Source organism: Pelophylax lessonae, assembly GCF_965119305.1.
Source record: "Pelophylax lessonae genome assembly, chromosome: 1".
NCBI lineage: Eukaryota > Metazoa > Chordata > Amphibia > Anura > Ranidae > Pelophylax > Pelophylax lessonae.
In genome coordinates, this window is record NC_138768.1 from 469187956 (window position 1) to 469215794 (window position 27839).

Sequence of the window (27839 nt, forward strand, 5' to 3'; positions counted from 1 at the left end):
AACGCCTTACATTACATTCTATGCAATAAAATTGCACTAAAAACGAATTTGATTGAATTGCATGTGCACTTTTTAATGCAATGATGTGAACTGAACCTAAGGCTTCTTTTCCTTATAAGCTGTGCAGAACACAGTCGAATCAAAATCAATCAGATCAGTTATAGCCTTTCTTGGGGTAACCTCGAAATCGGTAATGACAAACCCCTCATTTATGAGCATACTTCTCAAGTTGGTTTCATTGTACTTTGCCACATGGAATTTCTCTTCCCCAACCTTAATAAATGTGCAATTTAAAGGTGCATAAAGTATCAAGCGCCCACCAGGTTTCAGAAGCTTTGAGAATCTCCTAAAGTTTCTTACATAGTCTTCAAAGTCTTTGCTGATGCAGTCCAGACCAGACCAAAACACCAGGCAGTCGGCTTGTGGTAGCTTGATTGGGTCTGTGAGATTTTCATTGTTGAGATCAAATTTTACAACATGTGAAATTGCCTCCCTGAGTTTAATTTCCTTCTGCTCACGTTCCTCCCTGGAAGGCAGAAGCACATTCTACATCACATACAACAGTAAACTGATATTCTATGAGGCATTGAGTATATTAGGTCTGAGCAGGTGAATACTGCTAATATTACTGGGCTGTATATGGCTATTTGTAGTTTTAATACATAAGACTGGGGAAAGGAAGAATGTAAAAATTGATATAGTGAGCATTTTTTTTTTTTTTTTGTTAAACTAGAACCTCTCCACTTGCTCTTCCTCTCCTCTTTCTCTCCACTCCCCCACCCCCTTTTCTCTATTTTATTTTCCTCTCCTCCATTCCTCTCCCCTCCTCTCTTCTCTACTCTCCTACTGTGTCCTCTGCTTCTCTCCTTTCCCCTTTTCCCCTCTTTTCTCCTCTGCTGTCTTTTTCTTCACTTCTCTGCATATTGTGTGCCGAGAACATGGACCCCAAGGGGAATAGGGCCCACTCGTTGCACACATTCGGAGTGTGTTCTGTACTGGGCAGCACCACTTATAGGGTGCCCCGAATCAACAGGCAGAGTGGCAGCGGTGTGCCAGTTACTGTAATGCTCTCTGTGTTCTGCCATCTGGCACTACAAAAGCCTCTATTCAGTGCTCAATCAGCTGCTAGCAGATGGAGGCAGGTACAGACAGCTCTGTGCCCCTGTCCACCTGTAGCATATCAAAACAAAAGATTATTTTAGCATTATTTCAGCTGATGTTAGCAAAGTATTAAGCTATTTGGAACAATATTTTTTATTCCCTTGAAATATTATTATCTGATTTACAAATCTCACAAGCTGAAGTGGCTAATTTAAAAGAAAAAAACAAAATGTTATTAAAATGTCTGACCCCCCTCCCAACAGTCCTTGCTCATAAGGCCCCATGCACACGGGGCGTTTTAAACGCCGCTGTAAGCAGCATCAGGCGTTTTCTTTTTGCAGCCTAAAAACGCCCCTCCATGTTATTCTATGGCCTCATGCACACTCAGACGTTTTTGAGCTGTAAGTGGCCTAGGCGTTTTTAAGCTGCAACAAGAACCCACGACCTGCGCGTTCTGAGGACCAGCGTTAGAGCGTTAAAAACGCCTGACGCTGCTAAAGCTGAATAACATTGCTATAACGTTGCTTAACGTGCGTTAAGCCACGTTATACGTTTTTTTTTCTTCCATTCAAAATCAATGGTTCCCTATGGGAGCCTATTGATTTGAATGGAGGTCGTACCGCAACACCGCAAGTCGGATCAGACTTGCGGGGCGACTTGCGCTGTATGAATCTTGAGGGGGAGCTCCACGCCAAAATGGGAAAAAAACGGCGTGGGGGTCCCCCCCAAGGTTCCAAACCAGGACCTTCAGGTCTGGTATGGAATTTGAGGGTAGCCCCATGCCGAAAAAACGGCGTGGGGTCCCCCCCAAAATCCATACCAGACCCTTATCCGAGCATGCAGCCCGGCAGGTCAGGAAAGGGGAGGGGACGAGCGAGTGGCCCCACCCCCCCTGGACCAAACCAGGCCACATGCCCTCAACATGGGGGGGTGTTGGTGCTTTGGGGCAGGAGGGGCTCTGCACCCCCCACCTCAAAGCACCTCAAAGCACCTTGCCCCCATGTTGATGAGGACAAGGGCCTCATCCCCACAACCCTGGCAGGTGGTTGTGGGGGTCTGCGGGCAGACTCATCGGAATCTGGAAGCCCCCTTTAACAAGGGGGCCCCCCAGATCCTGGACCCCCTCCCTATGTGAATGGGTATGGGGTACACTGTACCCCTACTCATTCACCACATAAAAGGCAGTGTATGGAAATAACGACAGGAGACGTTTTGGAAAATTTATTAAAAATCTTCATCCGACTCTTCTTGTCTTCTCCTCTCCGGGGTCTCCTCCTCTCTGGGGTCTTCTGCTCTTTTGCTGTCCGCTCTTCTTGTCTTCTCCTCTCCGGGGTCTTCTGCTCTTTTGCTGTCCGCTCTTCTTGTATTCTTCTCTCCGGGGTCTTCTGCTCTTTTGCTGTCCCCTCTTCTGCTGTCCTCTCTTCTTTTCTTCTCCTCACCGTTCTTCTGCTCTTTTGCTGTCGGCTGTCGGCTCTTCTTCCTCCGGTCCTCCTCCTCCGACGTCTCCGGTGATTATGCCGGTCTCCAGTCTCTGCAGCTTATTATATAGCCATTAGGGGCGTGGGGCCACTCACTCGTCCCCTCCCCTTTCCTGGCCTGCCGGGCTGCATGCTCGGATAAGGGTCTGGTATGGATTTTGGGGGGACCCCATGCCGTTTTTTCGGCATGGGGCTACCCTCAAATTCCATACCAGACCCGAAGGGCCTGGTTTGGAACCTTGGGGGGGACCCCCACGCCGTTTTTTTTCCCATTTGGCGTGGAGTTCCCCCTCAAGATTCTCAAAGCGCAAGTTGCCCCGCAAGTCGGATCCGACTTGCGGTGTTGCGGTGTGACCTCCATTCAAATCAATAGGCTCCCATAGGGAACCATTGATTTTGAATGGAGGCAGAAAAAAACGCTGCTAAAAGCAACCTGGCATAGCGTGCAATAACGCCAATGGAAAAAGCTACTGAAAGCACGTTTTTACAGCTGCTTTTTCTGGCGTCAGAACTAATTTTAACGCACGTTTTTTCTAACGCCCCGTGTGCATGGGGACACCAAACATTCAGCCCGACTCTGACAAAATAGTGGCAGATACTTCACCTCTTTCCTTCCACCTCTGTAGCAAGTGTTGAGGTGTGCGACCAATCAAATGCTCCGGTTCGGCTGTCTGTCCATTTTTTCACTTCTATAATACAATGGTCAGATGGCTTGAGAAGGATAATATCTCTAAAATAATCCAGTGCTGAATAGAGATGTTGAATGATAGGACCAATACTGACGTCAATCAAGACATCTCCTTTAAAATCACCTGCAGAAAAAGATTCAGAGCAAACTTCAAATAGAACTGTTATACGGTCTCTATACACATGCATTTGAATTCAAAACAGTTAAAGCGCAACTGTGTTCCACCTAAACGTGCTAAATTGCTAGCTAGAATTACACACTATGCTGCCTACAGTACATTAAATATTGTTCACCCAAATCCCAAAATCATCTAAACATCAACTATACCAAGTTCTGAAAATTATGCAGCACTATTAATTTAACCACTTCTGGACCTGAATGATTTGTCCCCTTAATGACCATGCCATTTTTTGCAATTCGGCACTGCGTTATGGACATTTGCGTGGACGTGCAATGATGTACCCAAATAAAATGGATGTCCTTTTTTTCCCCACAAACAGAGCTTTCCTTTGGTGGTATTTGATCACCTTTTTTTTGCCCTATAAACAAAAAAATAGCAACAATTCTGAAAAAAAAAAAAAAAAAACAATAATTTTAACTTTCTGCTATATAACATCCTCGCCCCCCCCCCCCCCCCAAAAAAATAAAAAAATATTTTTTTTTTAAAATTTTAGGCCAATTTGTTTTCTGCTACATATTTTTATGGTAAAAAAAAATTGCAATAAGCGTATTTTGATTGGTTTGCGCATAAGTTATCGCGTCTACTAACTAACTACGGCAAAGATTTATGTCATTTTTATTGGTTTTTTTTTATACTAGTAATGGCGGTGATCTGCGATTTTTTTGCGGGACTGCGACATTGTGGCGGACAGATCGGACCTCTAACTGAAATTTTTTACACTTCTGGGGAGACAAGTGACATTACTACAGTAATCAGTGCTAAAAATATGCACTGTTACTGTAATAATGATACTGGCAGGGAAGGGGTTAACACAGTAAGTGATCAAGGGGTTAAATGTGTACCTAGGGATGTGTTCCAAACTGTATGGGGGCGGGGCTTGTGAAATGATCAGAGACCTGTTATCCTATATAGAAGGATCACAGGCACTCTGTGATCATTTCAGAGAGACAAATGGTCAGCTGTGTTTACAACAGCTCACCGCTCTTCTCTCTCAGCAGGCGGCAATCGGAGCCACCTGCCCCGTGCATTGGAGTTCCCGCTGACAAGTGGGGGCAGAAGCTTGCCACCTACGTCGGTTTGCGCAGGAGGGGCTGCCTTGCGCAGTAAAATTGCGGCGGGGGGGTCCGGAAGTGGTTAAGCCATGTAAGGAATGGGAATATATTTAAAGGGTCAGTTCATTAAAAACTGATATTTCAGCTATTGGTAGGTGCTGGAGAGTTAGACCACCAGCCAGTTTCTTCTGTCTCTTCTAGAATCTATTAATGAGATCTCTATGCTGAGATGACAGGTGTGTACAATGGGTGTGCCCATTATTAAGGGCTCTCACTGTCCTTGCAAGTAGTCCTGGGTCTGCACACCTGCTTTGCCTGTTATGTGCGGTTGCCACCAATCCTGCCTTGAGTTCATGAGTGGACATTCCTGCTGTGTCCATTAAGAGAGGCTCCCTTTATCCCTTACAGTAGCATTTGTTTTAAATTATGGAGAATGTAAATAACACATACAGGAGGGTGGGGGCAGCTAAAACTTCCAGGGACACATAACCAGGCTTGGAATTATGTCAGGGAGATTTAATTGTTGGAATATTCAACACAAGAAGCCAGGGAATGAGTCAGACAACCAGACTCCTCCTATAGCTGGGTTGATTGGCCTTTTAATACATTTGGGTATATGAAGTCACATTATTGTTCAGCCTCGTTACAGATATTCTTTTACTCCAACAGCAAGATAAGATATCAATAGGTTTTCCTAAAGAGTGGATCTGCAGCAATTCTGCTTAGTCTTTACCTGTTTTTTTTTAAATAAGGTTCTTTCATCCTCTGTTTCTGTGGCAGTGCCTGGAAAGCTTCTAAAATGGTAAATACATAGCCTTTTAAGACAAAATGGTGGATTATGTGGCACTACAGCGACCATGAAAGCAAGAAAATAGAAGCAAAGTTGGGACTTTAGATGAGGTGGGACCAGACCATAATAGATATATATGTAATGAAAGGGACACAGGATAATGTAAAATCGTATGTTTATTGCAAGTCTATAGACCAGATACTAATATAGCCAAATGTTCACTGAAACCGTGTAGCCCATGGTAATGGGGTACACCTAAATGAAACAAAGGTAAGTATACAAGGTCCAAGACAGAGGTACATGGTAATACATTATTATCCTGGTACATACAAATAGGTACATAGAGCATAAACAAGGGGTCATAAATACACAGTATAACAACAATAACTTTTAAAAGCTGACATAGCCTGTGTTGAACTCAACGCGTTTCGTGAAAAATATCACTTCGTCAGGAGTAGGCATGTTGCAAGGTCTAAAGAGAATATACATGAATAAGTAAAATGAAATAAAATAGAAATAAAAAATAATAAGCGAGTAGAACCACATAACCCTGTTAGGGGGGTAGAGCTTACACTGGGGTGGCGTGAAGTCCAGGGGATTGGTCTCACCCGGGAACTGAGGGGGCAAAGCCTGCGTGCGCCGCACAGTCATACCAATAAGTGCTAAATGAAGTGAGATCCTCCAGAAGGGGTCGTAATATAGCCTCCACTGATAGTAAAGTATCCATCTGTAGGATGAATAGGGGTAATATAGATGTAAGAAAGTAATACTAATAATAATAGTAATGGTTGTACAAGGGAGCTGTTAATGAGATCCAGAGGAGCCAAGAGAACAAGAAAAGTGTAGCCAGTGATGATTACAAGGTAATGCGGAGAGCCAACAAGTAATATGGGAATATATAAGTAAACCACCTATGGTGTTAAGAATAGTATCTATCATAGTGGACCACCAGATAATAAAGGGTGTGATATAGAGAAAGTGGGAGCAAATAAGATAATAATGAAAGGGAGATATCCAATATAAGATCCCCAAAGAGTGTCCATGTGAGATTGTAGATGGGCAAAACCAAGGAAGTATGCCAAAAGGGTGTATAAAGAGATAAGTGTAGGAAACCAAAATAGAGTGATAGGTACCTGGGCAGGCGCAAAGGCAGGGATTGCACCCAGCGTCACACTGCTGCACAATAGTATGAAGCCGCCGAACCGACAGAGACGTCAGTGGAGCCTCCGCATTTATGCGCAAGATGGACAGCCACGTGACAGGACCTGGGCGCCACATTGTGACGTCATATCCCGCACGGGAATGCGTGGCGCCGATGAGCTGCGGCCGCCACCCGGCCTCCCAGCCTAGACCCCGCCCAACAAGGTCGGGGGGAGGGAAGGAAAGGAGGCGGAACAGGAAGCGGACGGAGCCCATCGCAGTTCCCGGGGAAGACACAGCCCCGGAACACACATACATCCAGAGGGCTTGTACCTAACATAGTCATAGTAATATTAGTAATTTGTAAGGAAAAAATAAAAATAAATAAATTGACAAAACGTGTATATAGGGCCAAATTGTAAGACCAGATATTAAAGGTATGCATGCAGCTAACAAAAAATTGTTGTAATAAAACATAAAAATAGCGCTGGTAAACCACACCTCCATCCCTAAATCAATTGTTATGGGGGAAGGGGGTTGGGACTTTAAATGAGACTCCTGACCACCGGAGTCTCCATCCCTGTTTGCATGAAAGCAAGAAAATAGAAGCAAAGTTGGGACTTTAGATGAGGTGGGACCAGACCATAATAGATATATATGTAATGAAAGGGACACAGGATAATGTAAAAACGTATGTTTATTGCAAGTCTATAGACCAGATACTAATATAGCCAAATGTTCACTGAAACCGTGTAGCCCATGGTAATGGGGTACACCTAAATGAAACAAAGGTAAGTATACAAGGTCCAAGACAGAGGTACATGGTAATACATTATTATCCTGGTACATACAAATAGGTACATAGAGCATAAACAAGGGGTCATAAATACACAGTATAACAACAATAACTCGCTTATTATATATTATATTTTTTATTTCTATTTTATTTCATTTTACTTATTCATGTATATTCTCTTTAGACCTTGCAACATGCCTACTCCTGACGAAGTGATATTTTTCACGAAACGCGTTGAGTTCAACACAGGCTATGTCAGCTTTTAAAAGTTATTGTTGTTATACTGTGTATTTATGACCCCTTGTTTATGCTCTATGTACCTATTTGTATGTACCAGGATAATAATGTATTACCATGTACCTCTGTCTTGGACCTTGTATACTTACCTTTGTTTCATTTAGGTGTACCCCATTACCATGGGCTACACGGTTTCAGTGAACATTTGGCTATATTAGTATCTGGTCTATAGACTTGCAATAAACATACGATTTTACATTATCCTGTGTCCCTTTCATTACATATATATCTATTATGGTCTGGTCCCACCTCATCTAAAGTCCCAACTTTGCTTCTATTTTCTTGCTTTCATGCAAACAGGGATGGAGACTCCGGTGGTCAGGAGTCTCATTTAAAGTCCCAACCCCCTTCCCCCATAACAATTGATTTAGGGATGGAGGTGTGGTTTACCAGCGCTATTTTTATGTTTTATTACAACAATTTTTTGTTAGCTGCATGCATACCTTTAATATCTGGTCTTACAATTTGGCCCTATATACACGTTTTGTCAATTTATTTATTTTTATTTTTTCCTTACAAATTACTAATATTACTATGACTATGTTAGGTACAAGCCCTCTGGATGTATGTGTGTTCCGGGGCTGTGTCTTCCCCGGGAACTGCGATGGGCTCCGTCCGCTTCCTGTTCCGCCTCCTTTCCTTCCCTCCCCCCGACCTTGTTGGGCGGGGTCTAGGCTGGGAGGCCGGGTGGCGGCCGCAGCTCATCGGCGCCACGCATTCCCGTGCGGGATATGACGTCACAATGTGGCGCCCAGGTCCTGTCACGTGGCTGTCCATCTTGCGCATAAATGCGGAGGCTCCACTGACGTCTCTGTCGGTTCGGCGGCTTCATACTATTGTGCAGCAGTGTGACGCTGGGTGCAATCCCTGCCTTTGCGCCTGCCCAGGTACCTATCACTCTATTTTGGTTTCCTACACTTATCTCTTTATACACCCTTTTGGCATACTTCCTTGGTTTTGCCCATCTACAATCTCACATGGACACTCTTTGGGGATCTTATATTGGATATCTCCCTTTCATTATTATCTTATTTGCTCCCACTTTCTCTATATCACACCCTTTATTATCTGGTGGTCCACTATGATAGATACTATTCTTAACACCATAGGTGGTTTACTTATATATTCCCATATTACTTGTTGGCTCTCCGCATTACCTTGTAATCATCACTGGCTACACTTTTCTTCTTCTCTTGGCTCCTCTGGATCTCATTAACAGCTCCCTTGTACAACCATTACTATTATTATTAGTATTACTTTCTTACATCTATATTACCCCTATTCATCCTACAGATGGATACTTTACTATCAGTGGAGGCTATATTACGACCCCTTCTGGAGGATCTCACTTCATTTAGCACTTATTGGTATGACTGTGCGGCGCACGCAGGCTTTGCCCCCTCAGTTCCCGGGTGAGACCAATCCCCTGGACTTCACGCCACCCCAGTGTAAGCTCTACCCCCCTAACAGGGTTATGTGGTTCTACTCGCTTATTATTTTTTATTTCTATTTTATTTCATTTTACTTATTCATGTATATTCTCTTTAGACCTTGCAACATGCCTACTCCTGACGAAGTGATATTTTTCACGAAACGCGTTGAGTTCAACACAGGCTATGTCAGCTTTTAAAAGTTATTGTTGTTATACTGTGTATTTATGACCCCTTGTTTATGCTCTATGTACCTATTTGTATGTACCAGGATAATAATGTATTACCATGTACCTCTGTCTTGGACCTTGTATACTTACCTTTGTTTCATTTAGGTGTACCCCATTACCATGGGCTACACGGTTTCAGTGAACATTTGGCTATATTAGTATCTGGTCTATAGACTTGCAATAAACATACGATTTTACATTATCCTGTGTCCCTTTCATTACATATATATCTATTATGGTCTGGTCCCACCTCATCTAAAGTCCCAACTTTGCTTCTATTTTCTTGCTTTCATGCAAACAGGGATGGAGACTCCGGTGGTCAGGAGTCTCATTTAAAGTCCCAACCCCCTTCCCCCATAACTACAGCGACCATGACAGTGAAGCTGTGCAAATTGGCCCCCACCTTCTCCCTCATATTTTTCCTCTCTAGTCTCCTAGAAATAATGAGAATACAGGTAAGAGTGAAGGCCATGGATGTAATTGCTACACACAGATTTACAGGAAACATCGGTAGGGGGAGGATATGTATTATATTTCTGGCAAGCTAGTTAGGGAAATATGTATCTGTGATGTAACTGCTGTTCCATATATGTGATGTGCACGCTTTTTGGACACTTAGCAAACGGGCATGAGCTGGGCTAAGCCATTTTAGCTAGCGAATAAAAAGGTTTGATTCAAGTCCAAGAAATTCATTCTGGGTTTCAATTAACTATTTGCTGCAACATTTCTTTGGTGCATTGGCCAGGAAACCCAGGTGGAATTTTTTGAGACTGGTGGCTGTTCCACCGTGACTCATTGGGGATCGGTCCAGAGCCGGCCCTTTGGATCAAGCCTACATCTCAGGCGCCACTGGATGAATTGTCTTGGAGACTACGCTGTATCTTGGTGGCCTGCTCCAAAACTGTCCCGATGACGTCTTGAATCCGGGCTCAGGAACCAACCAAACTGTTGGAGCTCCACTTCAGAACCAGGTGAGATCTTTGCCTTCTGGTTGAGATAACAGTCAGGTCAGGACCTCTCGACGATATTCGAGGGAAAGGGAGCCGATCACCTCCCGAGGAAACCCCAAGAAGAGGAGGATAGAGCATCTTGGGTGGACCTCAATCAGTTAGTTATCCCGTGTGGCAAAGGTCAGTGTGAATGGTGTACATGAGACATTGCCTGCAAACAAAGTGATAGTGGACCCTGTGTAGACGCAGTTCTCAGTTGGGCAACCGCATCTGAGTTGTTGATAAGGGAAAGCGATTGTCGTTTGAATTACCCCTTTGTGTCGAGAGTCTTGGACCCCTTACCAGATTTTCAAAACCTTACCCTACCCTCTGTGTCTGTCTTGACGTCTCTAGGGCTACAAAATGGGTGAGAACCAGTCAGTCCTATCCCCCCTAGAGTGTATGATCAACAATTTCAGGACGGGATGCTCAAAGGTAACAGAATAGAGTTATTGTGGTGTCTGCGTCTTTAAGTGTTAAACTTATAGAAGAAAATATACTCACCTTGCTTCCACTTCCTCCCTCTGTGGCCGCAGCCCGCGCCGTCACTTCCGGTTTGCAATGATTCCTGGGAGCTGAACGTCATCGCTCCCAGGAATCAATGCGCCTGCACTGGCCCCGCTCATCACTTCCGGTGCAGGCACGGCATTCACTGCTAAACAGCTTCTGGGTATGCCCAGAAGCTGTGCAGGGATGCCGCGCCCGCACCGGAAGTGACGAGCGGGGCTGGCGCAGTGCATTGTGGGACTCTGACGTCACGGAAGAGGACACGAAGAGGGACGCTGCGGCTTCAGCTGCCCACACCTGAGATGGCAGCGCTGGAGAAGAAATTTTCAAGTTAAGTATTCAATCTTACAGGTAAGTGCGACCCGGGACAGTTCAGAGGCTATCCATTATGGAATGTACTAGCCCTGACTGTCCTGGGGGTATTTTTAGCTCAAATTGACCCCCGAGGAAGGAACTCCACTTTAAGTAATGAAACTGAAGCAAAAGTTCTGTAAAGTTGTAAATGAGAAAAAGTAAAGAAATACAGAAGGGTTATAGTGTAGGTACTGAAATGCCTGTGTGCCTGTCCAGATTGCTTCCCCTCCCTTCATGTTTGTATCTGTGTAAAAAAGGGGAGAGAGAGATGGAGAGATCATTACAGAGATTTATGTTTGAGGGTCTGTGTAAGTTTATAATTAGGAGAGATAAGTAATCAAATTAAGGTGAAAGGTAACTGCTCATCAGTACCCATCACTACTCATCAGTACTCATCAGTACCTATCACGTATCAGTACTGATCATCAGTACCCATCAGTACAGTATCACATAATTGAAACTCATCAGGGGGCTAGGTTTCAGAAGTTGTGCAGAAGGGAGTCATACTGGATCTTCACCCTAGGGTCTATGTCCCCTGGGGGATTGAATGAAGATCTCGAGATCCAGGGCGTACTGTTGTTCCTTACAGCGCACTCCTTCCCCTCTTTTCTGTATGTGTTCCTGTCCTCCCGGGAACCTGTTCGGTTACTACTGCCCCTTTCCTATGGCTCCATCCTAGTATCGCACTACTCTCAATTCCTTTTGAGGGGTCCACACACATATGCTGGTAAGTACATGTATAGGCTGGCGTATGTGCATGTGTGCCCCCCCCCCCCTCCCTCCCTCCATATGTGTGTGTATGCACAGTAATATGCACGTACATACACACACTGATTTATATACCATCTTTTCTTCCCCCCTTAATATATCTCAAGTGTATAGTCTTCAGTATAGGTCCCACACTTAATGTTCTGTACTGGCTTACTGAGTTAAGTTTCCCAAATTCTCCCCTAACAGTCCACAGTGCACTATCATAGTAGCCTTACACACTATCTACCTACAAAGAGTGTGTGTATGCACAGTTCTTTGGATGTGCATAAGCAATGGCCTGACTAATACTATGCGCTGGATTGTCCCTGTGTCACTGCATGAGGAGGATGTGATGTTCTGTTTGGTTTGGACCGAGACATGCACAGGTCTGTCTTACCACACTAGCTTAAATGTATCATTTGGCATTTATGATTTTTGAAGTAGAGTCTACGATGAGTTGGGAAGTTTTGATGGATTGGACAGCTCACCAGTGTAGTAAATGTTCGCTTAGGGCTAGCCAATTGAAATTGTAATTGTAATTGTGATCTGCAATAGTTTTGGGCAATCAGCTGTGTAGTCACACCCACTTGGGCGATATCTCCTCCCACATCCCCAAGGGCCATGTGGAGGCCTGGTCTTCCATACCATATTTAAACTACGGACTTGACCATGGCCTCCAGGCTCTGAGAGAGGCACGGCCTCGAAACGCGTCAGCCCTCTGCTTCCAGTAAAGACGTTGATCCTCTGGCATGAGGCAGATTTATGGAATTGATGTGCCTGAATTTCACGATTGTTTGTGAGTAGCTGATTTTAATTTTTATTTAATAAACTCGCTGAGGATAATGCGCTAGGCTGGTGCGCCCTTTTCTTTGCTTTGTATTTTCAGTGTTTGGTCGACCGCCCTGGTCGTAAGGGGCAGCAAAGCCTAGCCATCACGGATGCCTATTATCAGCACGAGTTCCGGGATTGAGGCAGCCTGAGGACCAGGTTCCGAGCGCAGGAAAGGGGGTGCTGTATAGCACTTATCTTTTTTGGAATTGACTCTTTTCAATGCAGAGGACAGACACAGAATAAGTGAAGAGTTGGGAAAAACAGCTGTGGCCCCATTAGGTGGATTACAGATAGGAAACAAAGAGAGAATCTGACCATAGAATAAAACAGGAAGTAATGTGAACAAGTTAACTGTTGCAGTTACGCAAGTTAAAAGGGATCTAGAAGAAAAGCTCAATTGTGCCAAAAGACTGTAAAAATAACTGGGATTCGGGGTGTCACAAGGCCAGAGACAGTTGGGAAAGGGCAAAAAAGAAGCTGTTTGCCAGATCTCTGCCCCAACCTGGGAGCAGCAGAATTCTGCCGAATTTGGATACCAGACCCTCTATGAATCCACAAAGGGGGGAGAGAGCTGTTTCTATGGGAAGAACAATAGGAGTGGGAGTCCTGACACAGTACCTGGGATCATGACAAAGCCCTGTGGTGTACCTCTCAAAACAATTGGACACTGTAGCACAGGGTTGGCCACCTTGCTTGCGGGCTATCACAGCCACGGCCCTCTTGATGAAGCCGACAAGTTATCTCTAGGTCAGGTAACCTATGTCTGAGTCCCACACCAGGTACCGGCACTAATGGATTACAAAGGAAATCACTGGTTCAACACCGGGACATGCTGTGTGAAAATCCTCAAATCCATTTAGAGACTGTTAATACCCTAAACCCAGCCACTCTGCTTCCTACCTCACTAGAACCTTTGGCACATGACTGCCTCCAGGTCATGGATGAAGTCTATACAAGTCGGCCAGACTTGAAAGACAGCCCCTTGTAAAAGCCAGATGTTGAATACTTCACTGATGGCATCAGTTTTTTAAAGAATGGGATCCACTATGCCGGTGTCCTGTCGAATAATGCCTCCCATCGAAAAATGCATCAGACGAACTGCGCATGCTCAGTAATTGACGTCACACCAGCTCCAACTGCCATGCGCAGTTTGTTGGATGCATTATCCAACGAGAGAAAGAGCGCGGAGGGAATAGAATCTAATGTCCGATTCTGCCTCGCTCTCTGCACTATCTGCGCAAGAGCGCAATGGAAATCTATTTTTATTGGGCGGATTATTCTTATTTGAGATTTTTATTGGCAAATGGCGGGAATATTGTCTGATTACAGAACACACAGCTCTGTTCAGGACACATAAAGGGGAACTCATACTGGAACACATAAAGGGGAGCTCTGACCGGATTCATAAAGGGGATCTCTAACCGGACTCAAAAAGGGGATCGCTAACTGTGGCTCATAAAGGGGAACTCTGACCGGACACATAAAGGGGAGCTCTGACCGGAATCCTAAAGGGGAACTCGGACCGGACTTATAAAGGGGAACTCTAACCCTGGCTCATAAAGGGGAGCTCTGATCGGAATCATAAAGAGGAACTCTGACCAGACACATAAAGGGGAGCTCTGACCGGAATCATAAAGGGGAACTCTGACCGGACACATAAAGGGGCACTCTGACCGGGACACATAAAGGGGCACTCTGACCGGGACACATTAAGGGGCACTCTGATCAGGACATATAAAGGGGAGCTCTGACCTGACTCATAAAGGGGAACTCTGACCGGAATCATAAAGGGGAATTCCCACCGGAATCATAAAGGGGAACTCTGACCGTGGCTCATAAAAGGGAACGCTGACCGGACACATAAAGGGAAACTCTGACCGGGACACATAAAGGGGAACTCTGACCGGGACACATAAAGGGGAAATATGACTGGGACACATAAAGGGGCACTCTGATTGGGGCACATAAAGGGGCACTCTGATCGGGACACTGGATGTAAAGGAGGACTCTGAGGGGGACACACTGGATGTAAAGGAGCACTGTGATGGGGACACAGATGTAAAGGAGGACTCTGACGGGGACACACTCGATGTAAAAGAGGACTATGATGGGCACATGGACACAGACTAAATGGCGGCAGGGGACACAGGCTGGATGATGGCGGGGGACACAGGCTGGATGACGGCGGGGACACAGACTGAATGATGGCAGGGACACAAGCTAGATGAAAGGCGGGGACACAGGCTGAATGACAGGGATACAGGCTGGATCAGGGGGGGACACACCCCTTGCATGCCAAAAGGTTCGCTATCACTGCTAGAGTATCTCTGAGCTAAGTTTGAGGCCCCTAGCCACCAGGGTTCAGGTACCACGAGGCCCATAATTTAAGTTAGCTTGGTGCTGTATGGCAATCTTTGAGTGGGCACTGTTGCAGGGCCCCAGCTCGGGCACCAAATAAGTCCAGGGGCCCATATTTGGCCCAGAGGTAGGGAAGATCTTCCTTTACCACTCTTAAAATGTTGGAGTAGGTAGCCTTAAATTTTCTGGTCAAATTTTTCAGGGGCCTCTTGGGAGTGTGGGGCCCTCAGGCAGTACCGTGGCAGTACCGATGAGCAGAGACTACTGGGTACCATATTAATCTCCATATTCTTAGCTATCCAATGTTGGGTACTTACTAGTACCCATGTTCCACAGTATTTGTGCAAAATTGACCCCCATGCCAGTCCTCGTGAAAATTAGGCATTGGCCACAAAAAAATGTGTGTGGCCCCTGGGGGTCAGCTAGTATCCCTGTACCAAGTTTGGTGCCCATAACCCCCGTGATTCGGGTACCACAGGGCCCTAAATTTATGGTAGATTGGCCTGCTATGTTAATCTATGGCTCGGTCGCTGGTGGGAATTTGAGGGGCCACAGCTCGGGCCCCAAAAGAATCCAGGCTCCCACAGCTTGAGCCCCTGGACATGTTTGGGGCCCAAGCTGAGGCCCCTCAAAATTCCCTACTGTGCCATATATTAACATAGGCTAGGCCAAGCTAGCCTTAATAGAGGACCCACAGGGGCCACAAACATTTTTTGGGGCCAATGCTTAATTTTCATGGGGACCTGCATGGGGGTGGAATTTGCCCAACCACCGCAGGACACAGGAACTGCAGAGCCCTGCTCTGCAAATACTGTTAAATAGCTAAGAGTCCAGAGATTCCTGCAGTGCTCACCCTAAAAAAGCTGACCATACAATTTCAGGCTAGTGACCTCAAAATTGTAGCTGTGGTAAAGGAAGACCTTCCCTACCTCTGTGCCAAATTTGGGCCCCTGGACTCATTCAGGGCCTGATCTGTGGCCCCTCAAATTCCCGATCGCAGCTGCACCATAGATTAAAATAGCGGGCCAGGCTAGCCTAAATGTAGGGCCCTGTGGTAGCCAAACCATGGTGCCCAGGGGCACCAAGTTTAGCACAGGGATACTATATGATCCCCAGGGGCCACATACATTTGTTTGGGGCCAATGCTTAATTTTCACAGGGACCTACATTGGGGTAGGCTTTAGCTGACCACCGCAGAATAGTCCTGCAGTATCCAGCACTCCCTGCTGTGTCGTACGGCCCGGGGGCCACATACTCTCAAGGGGCCCTAGAAAAGTTGACCAGGAAATTTTAGGCTAACAAACCCCAAAATGTTTGGGGTGGTAAAGGAAGGACCCCCCTACCTCTGTTGCAAATATGGCCCCCCCAGACTCATTTGGGGTCCAAGCTGTATGCCCTTAAATTTCCAGACTAATACCCTGTCATAGATTAACATAGCAGACCAAGCTACTATAAATGAAAGGCCCAAAAAACGGGGGTTCAGGGCACCATACTTGGCAAACTTATACTAGAGGACCTCCAGTTGCCACACACATTTTTTGGGGGCAATGCCTAATTTTCACAGGGACTGGCATGGTGATCGACTTTGGCCAAATACTGCGGAATAGGTAATGAAAAGCCCCTCTTCACGGGTACTATCGGATGGCTAAGACTATGGGGAATAACTACTTGCCGACCGGGGCATAGCCCAATGATGGCTTCGGCGCGGTCAGCTTATTCTGGGAGGGCGTATAGAGACGTCCTCCCTGAATTGCGCTTCCTGCGGATTGTGTTAAACACTGATTGGCACCACCCCTGCCTCATTCATGCCCATCTCTGCCTCATTTATGCCTATCTGTGCCCCATTCATGCCCATCTGTTCCTCATTCATGCCCATCTGTGCATCATTCATGCCCACCTACACATCATTCATGCCCACCTGTGCCTTATTCATGTCCATGCGTGCCTCATCAGTGCTCATTTGTGCCTCATCTGTGCAACATCAGTGTGTTGCGGAGTAGGACCTCCAAGGTAGTATTTTCAGAAATACTACCTGTACCTCGAGCCACACCAGAGAGACAGTGGGAGATTAGGGAAGTTAACAAGTGGCTGAGGAGCTGGTGTAGTAAGGAGGGTTTCGGGTTCCTGGAGAACTGGGCCGACTTCTCAGTCGGCCACCGGATCTTTGGTAGGGACGGATTGCACCTAAATGGGGAGGGTGCAGCCGTACTGGGTGAGAGGATGGCTGAAAAGTTAGAGGGGCTTTTAAACTAGGTGACGGGGGGAGGGTACAGATGTAGAATTAGCCAGTGGAAAGCAAGATTCAGAGTGCACAAATGGGGGCATTAGCGGTAGGGTGTTCGGAGCTCCTAAATCCAGGGTGGGTATGGGGAAAAATCAAGAGAGAAGCCTAAAAAAATCAAATGAGGATATATGTAACCGATCAAAATTAAGAGGTTTGTATACCAATGCCAGAAGCCTGGCCAACAAGATGGGAGAGCTGGAGCTACTGATGTTTGAGGAGGACTTAGATTTTGTGGGGATAACTGAGACTTGGTTTGACAGCTCTCATGACTGGATGGCGACCATTCAGGGGTATTCCCTTTATCGCAGGGATAGAGAAGGTAAAAAAGGAGGAGGGGTATGTCTGTATATTAAGAACAGTATACAGGTAAATATGAGGGATGATATTAATAATGGAGCTATGGATGAGGCAGAATCCCTATGGGTCGAGCTTCAAAGGGAAGGCACGGTGGGGAAGGTAATATTGGGCATATGCTATAGGCCCCCCAACCAGAGGGAGGAGGGGAGGCGGACCTCATGTTACAGATAGGATTGGCAGCAAGGATGGGAAATGCCATTATAATGGGGGACTTTAATTATCCAGATATAGACTGGGCAGAAGGAACCGCGCACTCAGCCAAGGCTAGGCAGTTCCTAAATGTTTTGCAGGACAATTGCATGGGTCAGATGGTGAATGCACCGACAAGAAACAATGCGGTACTTGACCTACTGATTACCAACAACACAGACCTGCTCACGGATATAGAAATACGGGACAACTTAGGAAACAGTGACCATAGGTCAATAAGTTTCAGTATTAATTACAGTAATAGGAAACACAAGGATAATATAAGGACACTGAATTTCAAAAGAGCCAATTTCCCTAAACTGCGCTCACTGCTAGAAAATATCAAATGGGATAGAACCCTGGGAACAAAGAACACGGAGGAAAAATGGGAGTGCTTCAAGAGCATACTTAATAAGGGGATTGGCCAGTGCATTCCAAAGGGAAATAAATTTAAAAGAGCAAAACTAAACCCTGGGTGGCTAAACTCCAACATAAAAATGCATATTAGTGCTAAAGAAAAGGCCTTCAAAAAATACAAGACTGAGGGGTCATTGGCAGCATTTAAGCATTACAAAGAGTGTAATAAGAAATGTAAAGATGAAATCAGGGCGGCTAAAATAGAACACGAGAGACATATAGCGGAGGAGAGTAAAAAGATCCCCAAGAAATTCTTTAAGTATATAAACAGTAAGAAAGCGAGGCCAGAACACATTGGCCCCATAAAAGATGACAAAGGAAATATGGCCACTGAGGACAGAGAAAAGGCGGAAGTGTTAAATAATTTCTTCTCTTCAGTCTTCACAAAAGAATCGGGGGGCTACACGAACCTTGCTTGTAAGGCCGAACTAAACAACACACCTCAGGAAGTGCCACCATGGCTAACAGAAGATAGACTTAGAACTAAACTAGAGAATCTTAACATAAATAAATCCCCGGGTCCGGATGGCTTGCACCCGAGGGTTCTTAAAGAGCTCAGCCAGGTGATTGCCAGACCATTATTCTTGATCTTTAAGGATAGTTTACAGACGGGTATGGTGCCAGCTGATTGGAAAAAAGCCAAGGTGGTACCAATATTTGAAAAGGGGCCGAGATGTATCCCGGGTAACTATAGGCTGGTCAGCCTAACATCAGTAGTCTGCAAAATTTTGGAGGGGATGTTAAGGGACCACATACAAGACTTTAGTAATGAAAACGGTATTATTAGTAGTAATCAGCATGGATTCATGAATAATCGTTCTTGCCAAACCAATCTATTAACCTTCTACGATGAAGTGAGCTGCCACCTAGATAAAGGAAGGCCTGTGGATGTGGTGTATCTGGACTTTGCAAAGGCCTTTGACACCGTTCCCCACAAACGCTTACTGTACAAACTAAGGAAGGTAGGTATGGACCATAAGGTGAGTACCTGGATAGAGAACTGGCTCCAGGGGAGAGTCCAGAGGGTGATGATTAATGGGGAGTACTCGGATTGGGCGGGTGTGGAAAGTGGGGTCCCCCAGGGTTCTGTCCTGGGACCAATCCTGTTTAATTTATTCATAAATGATCTAGAGGAGGGGATATCGAGTACAATCTCAGTATTTGCAGATGATACTAAACTAGGCTTGCCAATGTCTTCTATGCAGGACGTGGAAACCTTGCAAGCGGACCTGAACAAAATAACGGGGTGGGCAACTACATGGCAGATGAGGTTTAATGTTGAAAAATGTAAAGTAATGCACTTGGGGGCCAGAAACCAGAAAGCAAGCTACTCACTAGGGGGGGAACCTCTGGGTGAGTCTAGGATGGAAAAGGACTTGGGGGTACTGGTAGACAACAGGCTTGGCAGTGGCATGCAATGCCAAGCCGCTGCAAGCAAAGCCAACAGAATACTGGGATGTATAAAAAAGGGGATTCACTCCAGAAATAAAGAGATTATTCTCCCGCTCTACAAGACTCTGGTCCGGCCACATCTGGAGTATGCTGTCCAGTTCTGGGCACCGGTCCTCAGGAAGGATGTGCTGGAACTGGAAAGAGTCCAGAGAGGGGCAACAAAAATAATTAGGGGAATGGAGAACATCAGCTATGAGGAAAGGCTACAAGCACTGAACCTATTCTCTCTGGAGAAGAGACAATTGAGGGGGGATATGATATCAATGTACAAATACTGTACTGGCGACCCTAGCATAAGGAACAAACTATTCAGAGAAAGGAGATACGATAAGACACGTGGCCACTCACTAAAACTAGAGGAAAGGCGGTTTAACCTTAAAGGGCGTAAGGGGTTCTTCACTGTAAGAGCGGTAAGGATGTGGAATTCTCTTCCACAAGCAGTCGTATCAGCAGGGAGCATTGATAGTTTCAAAAGACTATTAGATGGGCACCTTAGAGACCACAACATACAGGGGTATACAATGTACGGTTAAAAGCAAACACACACACACATCATAGGTTAAACTGGATGGACTGATGTCTTTTTTTAACCTCACTAACTATGTAACTATGTCCCTCATTATCCAGCCAGTGTCCACGCCATCGTGCAGTCTCTGTCCACCGTCATCATGAAGCCTGTGTCCCCACCTTTATTCAGCCTGTGCCCCCGCCGTCATTCAGACCCTGTCCCCGCGTCATCTACCTTGTGTCCCCCGCCGTCATTCAGCCTGTGTCCCCTGCTGTCATTCAGCCTGTGTCCATGTCCCCATTAGAGTCCTCCTTTACATCCAGTGTGTACCTGTCAGAGTCCTCCTTTACATCCATGTCCCCATCAGAGTGCTCCTTTACATCCAGTGTTTCCCTGTCAGAGTTCTCCTTTACATCCGTGTCCCCATCAGAGTGCTCCTTTATATCGAGTGTGTCCCTGTCAGAGTCCTCCTTTACATCCGTGTCCCCAACAGAGTGCTCCTTTACATCCAGTGTGTCCCTGTCAGAGTCCTATTTTACATCTGTGTCCCCATCAGAGTGCCCCTTTACATCCAGTGTGTCCCTGTCAGAGTCCTCCTTTACATCTGTGTCCCCGTCAGAGTCCTCCATTACATCAGTGTCCCTGTCAGAGTCCTCCTTTACATCCAGTGTCCCCATCAGAATGCCCCTTTATGTGTTTTCCGATCAGAGTGCCCCTTTATGTGTCCCAGTCATACTTCCCCTTTATGAGTCCGGTCAGAGCTCCCCTTTATGAGTCCCAGTCATAGTTCCCCTTTATATGTCCTGATCAGAGTGCCCCTTTATGTGTCCTGGTCATAGTTCCCCTTTATGTGTCCCCGATCAAAGTGTCCCTTTATGTGTCCTGATCAGAGCTCCCCTTTATGTGTCCCGGTCAGAGTGCCCCTTTATGTGTCCGGTCAGAGTTCCCCTTTATGATTCCGGTCAGAGTTCCCCTTTATGATTCCGGTCAGAGCTCCCCTTTATGTGTCTGGTCAGAGTTCCCCTTTATGATTCCAGTCAGAGCTCCCCTTTATGAGCCACGGTCACAGTTCCCCTTTATGATTCCTCTCAGAGCTCCCCATTATGAGTCCGGTTAGAGATCCCCTTTATGTGTTCCAGTATGAGTTCCCCTTTATGTGTCCCGATCAGAGCTGTGTGTTCTGTAACCAGACAATATTCCAGCCATTTGCCAATAAGAATCTCAAATAAGAATAATCTGCCCAATAAGAATAGATTTCCACCATGCGCATGTACAGATAGTGCAGAGAGCGAGGCAGAATCTGAAATTAGATTCTATTCCCTCCGTGCTCTGTCTTTCGTCGGATAATCCAACAAACTGCGCATGGCAGTGTCGTCACGCCAGCTGATCTCAGCTGATCTCAGCTGGAGTGACGTCATTTACTGAGCATGCGCAGTTCGTCTGATGCATTTTTCAACAGGAGGCATTATCGACAGGACACCGGCTAAGCAGTGGTTACACAGGAGACAGTAAAAGAGGCAGGAGCCTTACCACAGGGAACCTCTGCCCAGAAAGTGGAATTAATAGCACTAACCAGGGCATTACAACTCGCTGCCAGACTAAGACTGAATGTTTATGGGGACTCTAAATATGCCTTTCTGACTCCCCATGCTCACGGAGCCCTGTATAAGGAAAGAGGGCTCGTTACATCTGAAGGGAAGACCATCAAGTATGGGACAGAAATACTGGAACTCTTGGAAGCAGTATGGGCCCCCTCTGAAGTTGCAGTAGTCCACTGTAGAGGCCAACAGAAGGGAGACTCCCAGGTAGCTAGAGGCAACAGGACAGCAGACCGAGTGGCCAGGGATACAGCATTCCAGTGGCCCCCACAACAGATAAAAGCCCCCCTGTTCCCAGTACCACTCTCTGAACGGGATCCAATCTACACAAAGGCAGAACAAGAATGGATAGAGGTTGAGCCTGGAAAGTACAGGGAAGACCAGTGGTACCAGTTATAGGATGGAAGAATTGTCATCCCAGTTGCAGTGGCAACTGAGTTAGTGACAGAATTCCACAGGGGAACACACACATAGGAAAGACTGCCATGGAAAAGGTCCTAGAAAGACATTTTTATATTCCCTACCTACACTGACCTAAGCTACAGCCAGTAGATGCAAAGAATGTGCCAGAAACAACCCCAGACAAGGGCCAGTACTAATTCCCAGAGTACAAGCTGTAGGAACCTCACCAATGGAGGAATTGCTAGTTGACTTCACTGTGATGCCCCCCTCAGGAGGATACAAGTATTTGCTGGTGGCCATCTGCACCTATTTGGGCTGGGTAGAGGCTTGGCCCAGACGAACTGAGACTACAAAGGAAGTAGTTAAATGCCTGCTCTATGAAATCATCCCCAGATATGGAATCCCCTCATCCATAGGTTCAGACAATGGTTCAGCCTTTGTTCACAAGTGCCTTCAGGAATTAGCAACAGCACTCAAGATCATTTGGAACTGCACACTGCATATAGACCCCAGAGCTCTGTAAAAGTGGAAAGAATGAATCGCACCTTAAAGTTGCAACTGGCCAAACTATGTCAGGAGACCCAAATGAAGTGGACCTTGATGCTGCCCATTGCTCTGCTGAGAATTCAGAGTAGTCCAACAAAGAGGACAAAACTGTCCCCTTTTGAAGTACAATATGGTAGGCCGCCACCCATTATAAAAGGTATCAAGGGAGACTTACACCAGATAAACATATACAAAAATTAGAAGAGAATATGCAGGACATAGGAAAATGGGTCCAAGAGAAACTCCCCATAAGGCTGACAAACCCAGTCCATCCCTTTAAGCCAGGAGATGCAGTGTGGGTGAAAGAGTGAAACACAAGCACCCTAAGGTAAAAATGGAGAGGTCCTTATACTGTCCTACTTTCAACCCCCACAGCCAGTAAGGTGGCCGAGGTGACCCCCTGGATACACCACTGCAGGGTAAAGCGAGCTGCTGACCACACAGACACCTGGGTGAGCACAGTGGACCCTCAAGACCCTTTAAGGCTAAGATTGACCAGAGACATCAGAGGGAAGAACTCAAGCCCTGCTCCTGACACACACTTGGAAGTTGTCAGGCCTGCGTACGGTGGAAGATAGTTGGACTACAGCCCTGCTCCCAACACATACCTGGAAGCTGTTGGGCCGATGCACGGCAGAAGAATAGGACATCTGATATTTGCTAGCTCTGCTCCAGTCACACCCGGAAGTTGACTGGTCAACGCACAGCCAAAGCTGGAAATATTCACCAATATGATGTTTATTAGAAATGCTTTAAAAGGTTTACTGGTAAACATGGTAATAATACTGGAAATACCCGTAAGGGGGGAGGGCACATTATGTGACCCGTGTATCAAATCTACTAAGGTGGGCCCCATAACCACCAAAATGTTGCTGTGGCATTCATATTACAAATCTGACAGCGTGGTTATTGGCACCTGCGTGCATAATGAAACCACCTATTCAATGTGCACTGCGGGGGACCAGGTAACCTGTTATGACCCCACCTCTGCACCCACCAAAACGTGGATAGCCATTCGGAGCTTTGGCTCCACAGGCAAGCTGATTAACCATACTCTGATTACTAACCCTAATACAGCAGCGAGCTTGCTTTTTGATGTGTGTTCTGCCATTAACCTCAACGGCTTCCCGAGGAGAGGTTGTGGGGGAGTAGGATTGGAAAGAGGGCACCTGGCCTCCAGATAGGGAGTTGCAAAGACAATGAATGGTCCCTTGAATGTATTGTCCAGTACTCTGGCCCTGCCACCTGGGTGGAGGATGGATCATATGGTTACCGTATCTCTCTATATATGCTTAACCAAATTATTAGGCCACTGTAGAGAGGAAGGCAGCGGCCCATGCAATGGCCATGTGGAAGTACCAACCCTTAGCTCCCCGGGATGAATTAGAACTACCATAACTGCTTCCTTCACCACTTTTTGGTATACCCCCTTAATTTAGTGCTTCACAATGATGCCATGTGATGCTTGGTCTCCACTCAAACTCTCGCTACGACACCATCAAAGGGGGGAATGTGGCAGTACCTGGAAAGGTTCTAAAATGGTGAATAAATAGCCTTGTAAGACAAAATGGAGGATTCTGTGGCACTACAGAGACCATGACAGTCAAGCTGCATATTTTGGCCCCCACCTTCTCCCTCATATTTTTCCTCTCTAGTCTCCTAGAAATAATGAGAATACAGATAAGAGTGAAGACCAGGGATGTAATTGCTACACACAGATGTACAGTACACATCGGTAGGGGGAGGATATGTATTATATTTCTGCCAAGCTAGTTAGGGAAATATGTATCTGTGACGTAACTGCTGTTTCATATATGTGATGTGCACTCTTTTTGGACATTTAGCAAATGGGCATGAGCCGGGCTAAGCCATTTTCGCTAGCGAATAAAAAGGTTTGATTCTGAAGCCTGAGTCCAAGAAATTAATTCTGGGTTTCAATCAGCGGAGGAAGTACCAGGGTTGCAGCAGTTGCACTTGCTACCGGGCCCTGGAGTTCTGCCACTGAAGGGGGGCCCACCCACCCGCCCCCGTTTTCCCGCCATGCGGGCGGGTCTGTCCCGCCCATTCTGGCTATGCTGCTGTTGCTCTCCCACTCCACCGTGCGGGGCGGGGCATGGATTCCAGCCGGCTGCTGAGGGGAGTCTGAGCACCATATCATTGGCACCTGGACTGTCCTGCCTTTCCTCTCCAGAAGTCGATCTATGTATAGAGGCAGAGATGGACACTGACAGAGAGTCAGCTGACACCAATAGAATGGAAGGGGGAGGAGCTCTCCCCTCTGCAAGGAGCACTATGACACAGAGGAATCCCTGACTGACCAAGTAAGTGAACTGATTCCATCCTCCACCACCTCTGCCTCTTACTGATCACACCCCCCCCCCCCTGACCACCAAAGAACTAATCCCCATCACCTCCACAACAGAGGTGATGGGGGTTAGTGATGAGATCTGTGGTGGTGGTGGTGGGGAAGGTGGGGGAGGGGGTAGCACCACCACTACCACTAATCCCACCCCCCCTCACCACCACCACCACTGCCCCCCTCTCACTGCCACCCTTTTCACCACCGCTGCCACTGATCCCACCTCCCCTCACTACCACTACTGCCACTGATCCCACTCCCTTCACCACCACCACTGCTACTTATCCCACCCCCTTCACCACTACCACCACCACCGCTGCCACTAATCCCACCTCCCTTCACCACGACTGCTGCCACTCATCCCACCCCCTTCACCACCGCCACCACTGCTACTCAACCCATCCCACCACCACTGCCACCCATCCCACCACCACTGCTGCCACTCATCCCATCCCACCACCGCTGCCACTCATCCCATCACTGCTGCCACTCATCCCATCCTACCACCACTGCCACTCATCCCATCACTGCTGCCACTCATCCCATCCCACCACCGCTGCCACTCATCCCATCCCACCACCGTTGCCACTCATCCCATCCCACCACCGCTGCCACTCATCCCATCACTGCTGCCACTCATCCCATCCCACCACTGCTGCCACTCATCCCATCCCACCCCCTTCACCACCGCCACCACTGCTACTCAACCCATCCCACCACCACTGCCACCCATCCCACCACCACTGCTGCCACTCATCCCATCCCACCACCGCTGCCACTCATCCCATCACTGCTGCCACTCATCCCATCCTACCACCACTGCCACTCATCCCATCCCCCCCGCTGCCACTCATCCCATCACTGCTGCCACTCATCCCATCCCATTCCACCACCGCTACCACTCATCCCATCCCACCACCGCTGCCACTCATCCCATCCCACCACTGCTGCCACACATCTCATCCTACCACTGTTGCCGCTCATCCCATCCCACCACCCCTGCCACCCATCCCATTCCACCACCGCTGACACTCATCCCATTCCATCCCAGCACCACTGACACTCATCCCATCCCACCACCTCTGACACTCATCCCATCCCATCCCACCACCACTGACACTCATCCCACCCCATCAATGCTGGCACTTATCTTATACCATTCCAATCCATCTCACCACAACTGCCACTCATCCCATCCCATCGCCACTGCCACTCATCCCATCCCATCACCGCTGACAATCATCCCATCCCACCACCGCTGCCTCTCATCCCATCCCACCACCGCTGCCACACATCCCATCCCATCCCACCACCGCTGCCACTTATCCCATTCCATCCCACCACCCCTGCCATCCATCCCATTTCACCACCGCTGACACTCATCCCATCCCACCACCGCTGACACTTATCCAATCCCATCCAACCACCGCTGACACTCATCCCATCCCATCCCACAACCCCTGACACTCATCCCATCCCATTCCCACCACCATGCTTTCTTTCTGCTAATAAATACTTCCTGTTAACCGCTTGCCGACCACCGCAAGTAAATTTACTGCGGCGGTCAGCCCCGGCAAGGCAGAGTGACGTTAATTAACATCACTAGCCTGGGAGGGTCTGGGGAGCGAGCACGCACCCGCAGAGGCGCGCTCCCGCTCCTGCGCGGTCACGGACCCCCCCGCGCTTGTGACCGGCGGACCCGATGTCCGCCGGTCACTCGGCGATCGTCGGGGGAGAGGGAGAAAGTCAGGCGGCTTGTGTAAACAAGCTGCCTGTCATACTCCTCGGTGTAAAAACCCTGATCACACAGTTCTACTATGTAGAACCGTTGATCAGTGTCCTTACACCTCAAGCCACAGCCAATCACAGTAAGAATCACGCCCCTAGGGACACACACAGCCCCTCCCTCTCAAATAAAGTTAACCCCTTCACTACCAGTGTATTTTTACAGTAACAGTGCATATGTATAGCACTGATTACTGTAGAAATGTCACTGGTAACCCCAAAAGTGTCAAAAATGTCAGTCAAGGGTCCGATCTGTCCGCCACAATGTCGCTGTACAGCAAAAGAAATCGCAGATCGCCACCATTACGCGTTAAAAAAAAAAACAACAAAAATGACAAAAATCTTCCCCTTTGTTAGTAAACGCGATAACTTTTGCGCAAACTAATAAAAATACGCTTTTTGCGATTTTTTTACCAAACATATGTAGCATAAAACAAATTGGCCGAAAATGTTAAAAAATTTTGATTTTTACATTTTTTTGGAGGGAATTTCATATAAAAAAATGTGAAAAATATTGTTATTTTTGCAAAATTTACGCTCTTTTTTTGTTTATAGCGCAAAAAGTAAAAAGCGCACAGGTGATCAAATACATATACCAAAAGAAAGGTCTGTTTGTGGGAAAAAAAGGACGTCAAATTCGTTTAGGTACAGCGTCGCACGACCGCGCAATTGTCCGTTAAAGTCACGCAGTGCCGAATCGCAAAATACCCCCTGGTCGTTTAGCAGCCAAATCCTCCGGGGCTTAAGTGGTTAAAATAATTTATTATTAAAAAAGAGCTTTACCTACCTGAGGAAAATGCATCATAAAATTTCTTTATAGGATACGTCAAAGTCTCAAAGGTAAATGGCATTTCTGATTTACTAGAACAGTACGAGTCTAGGAAACTCCGGGAGTGGAAGCCATGTATGTGGTAGAACTTATGAGAGCCGGGATCCATCCTGTAATATTGTTATCTCCACTTCAGCAATC

The 27839-nt window shown here is 46.8% G+C and overlaps 1 protein-coding gene across 1 annotated transcript; it reads right to left on the reverse strand.

Moving 5' to 3' along the window:
- Positions 1–96: 96 nt before the first annotated feature.
- Positions 97–27839, reverse strand: LOC309546961 (nicotinamide N-methyltransferase-like; the record flags this gene model as incomplete). Its single annotated transcript, XM_082246724.1, has 3 exons — positions 27657–27839; positions 3184–3391; positions 97–526 (listed from the first exon to the last, which is right to left on the reverse strand). The coding sequence occupies exons 1-3, from the start codon at positions 27805–27807 to the stop codon at positions 97–99; spliced, it is 789 nt and encodes a 262-aa protein (XP_082102850.1). The 5' UTR covers positions 27808–27839.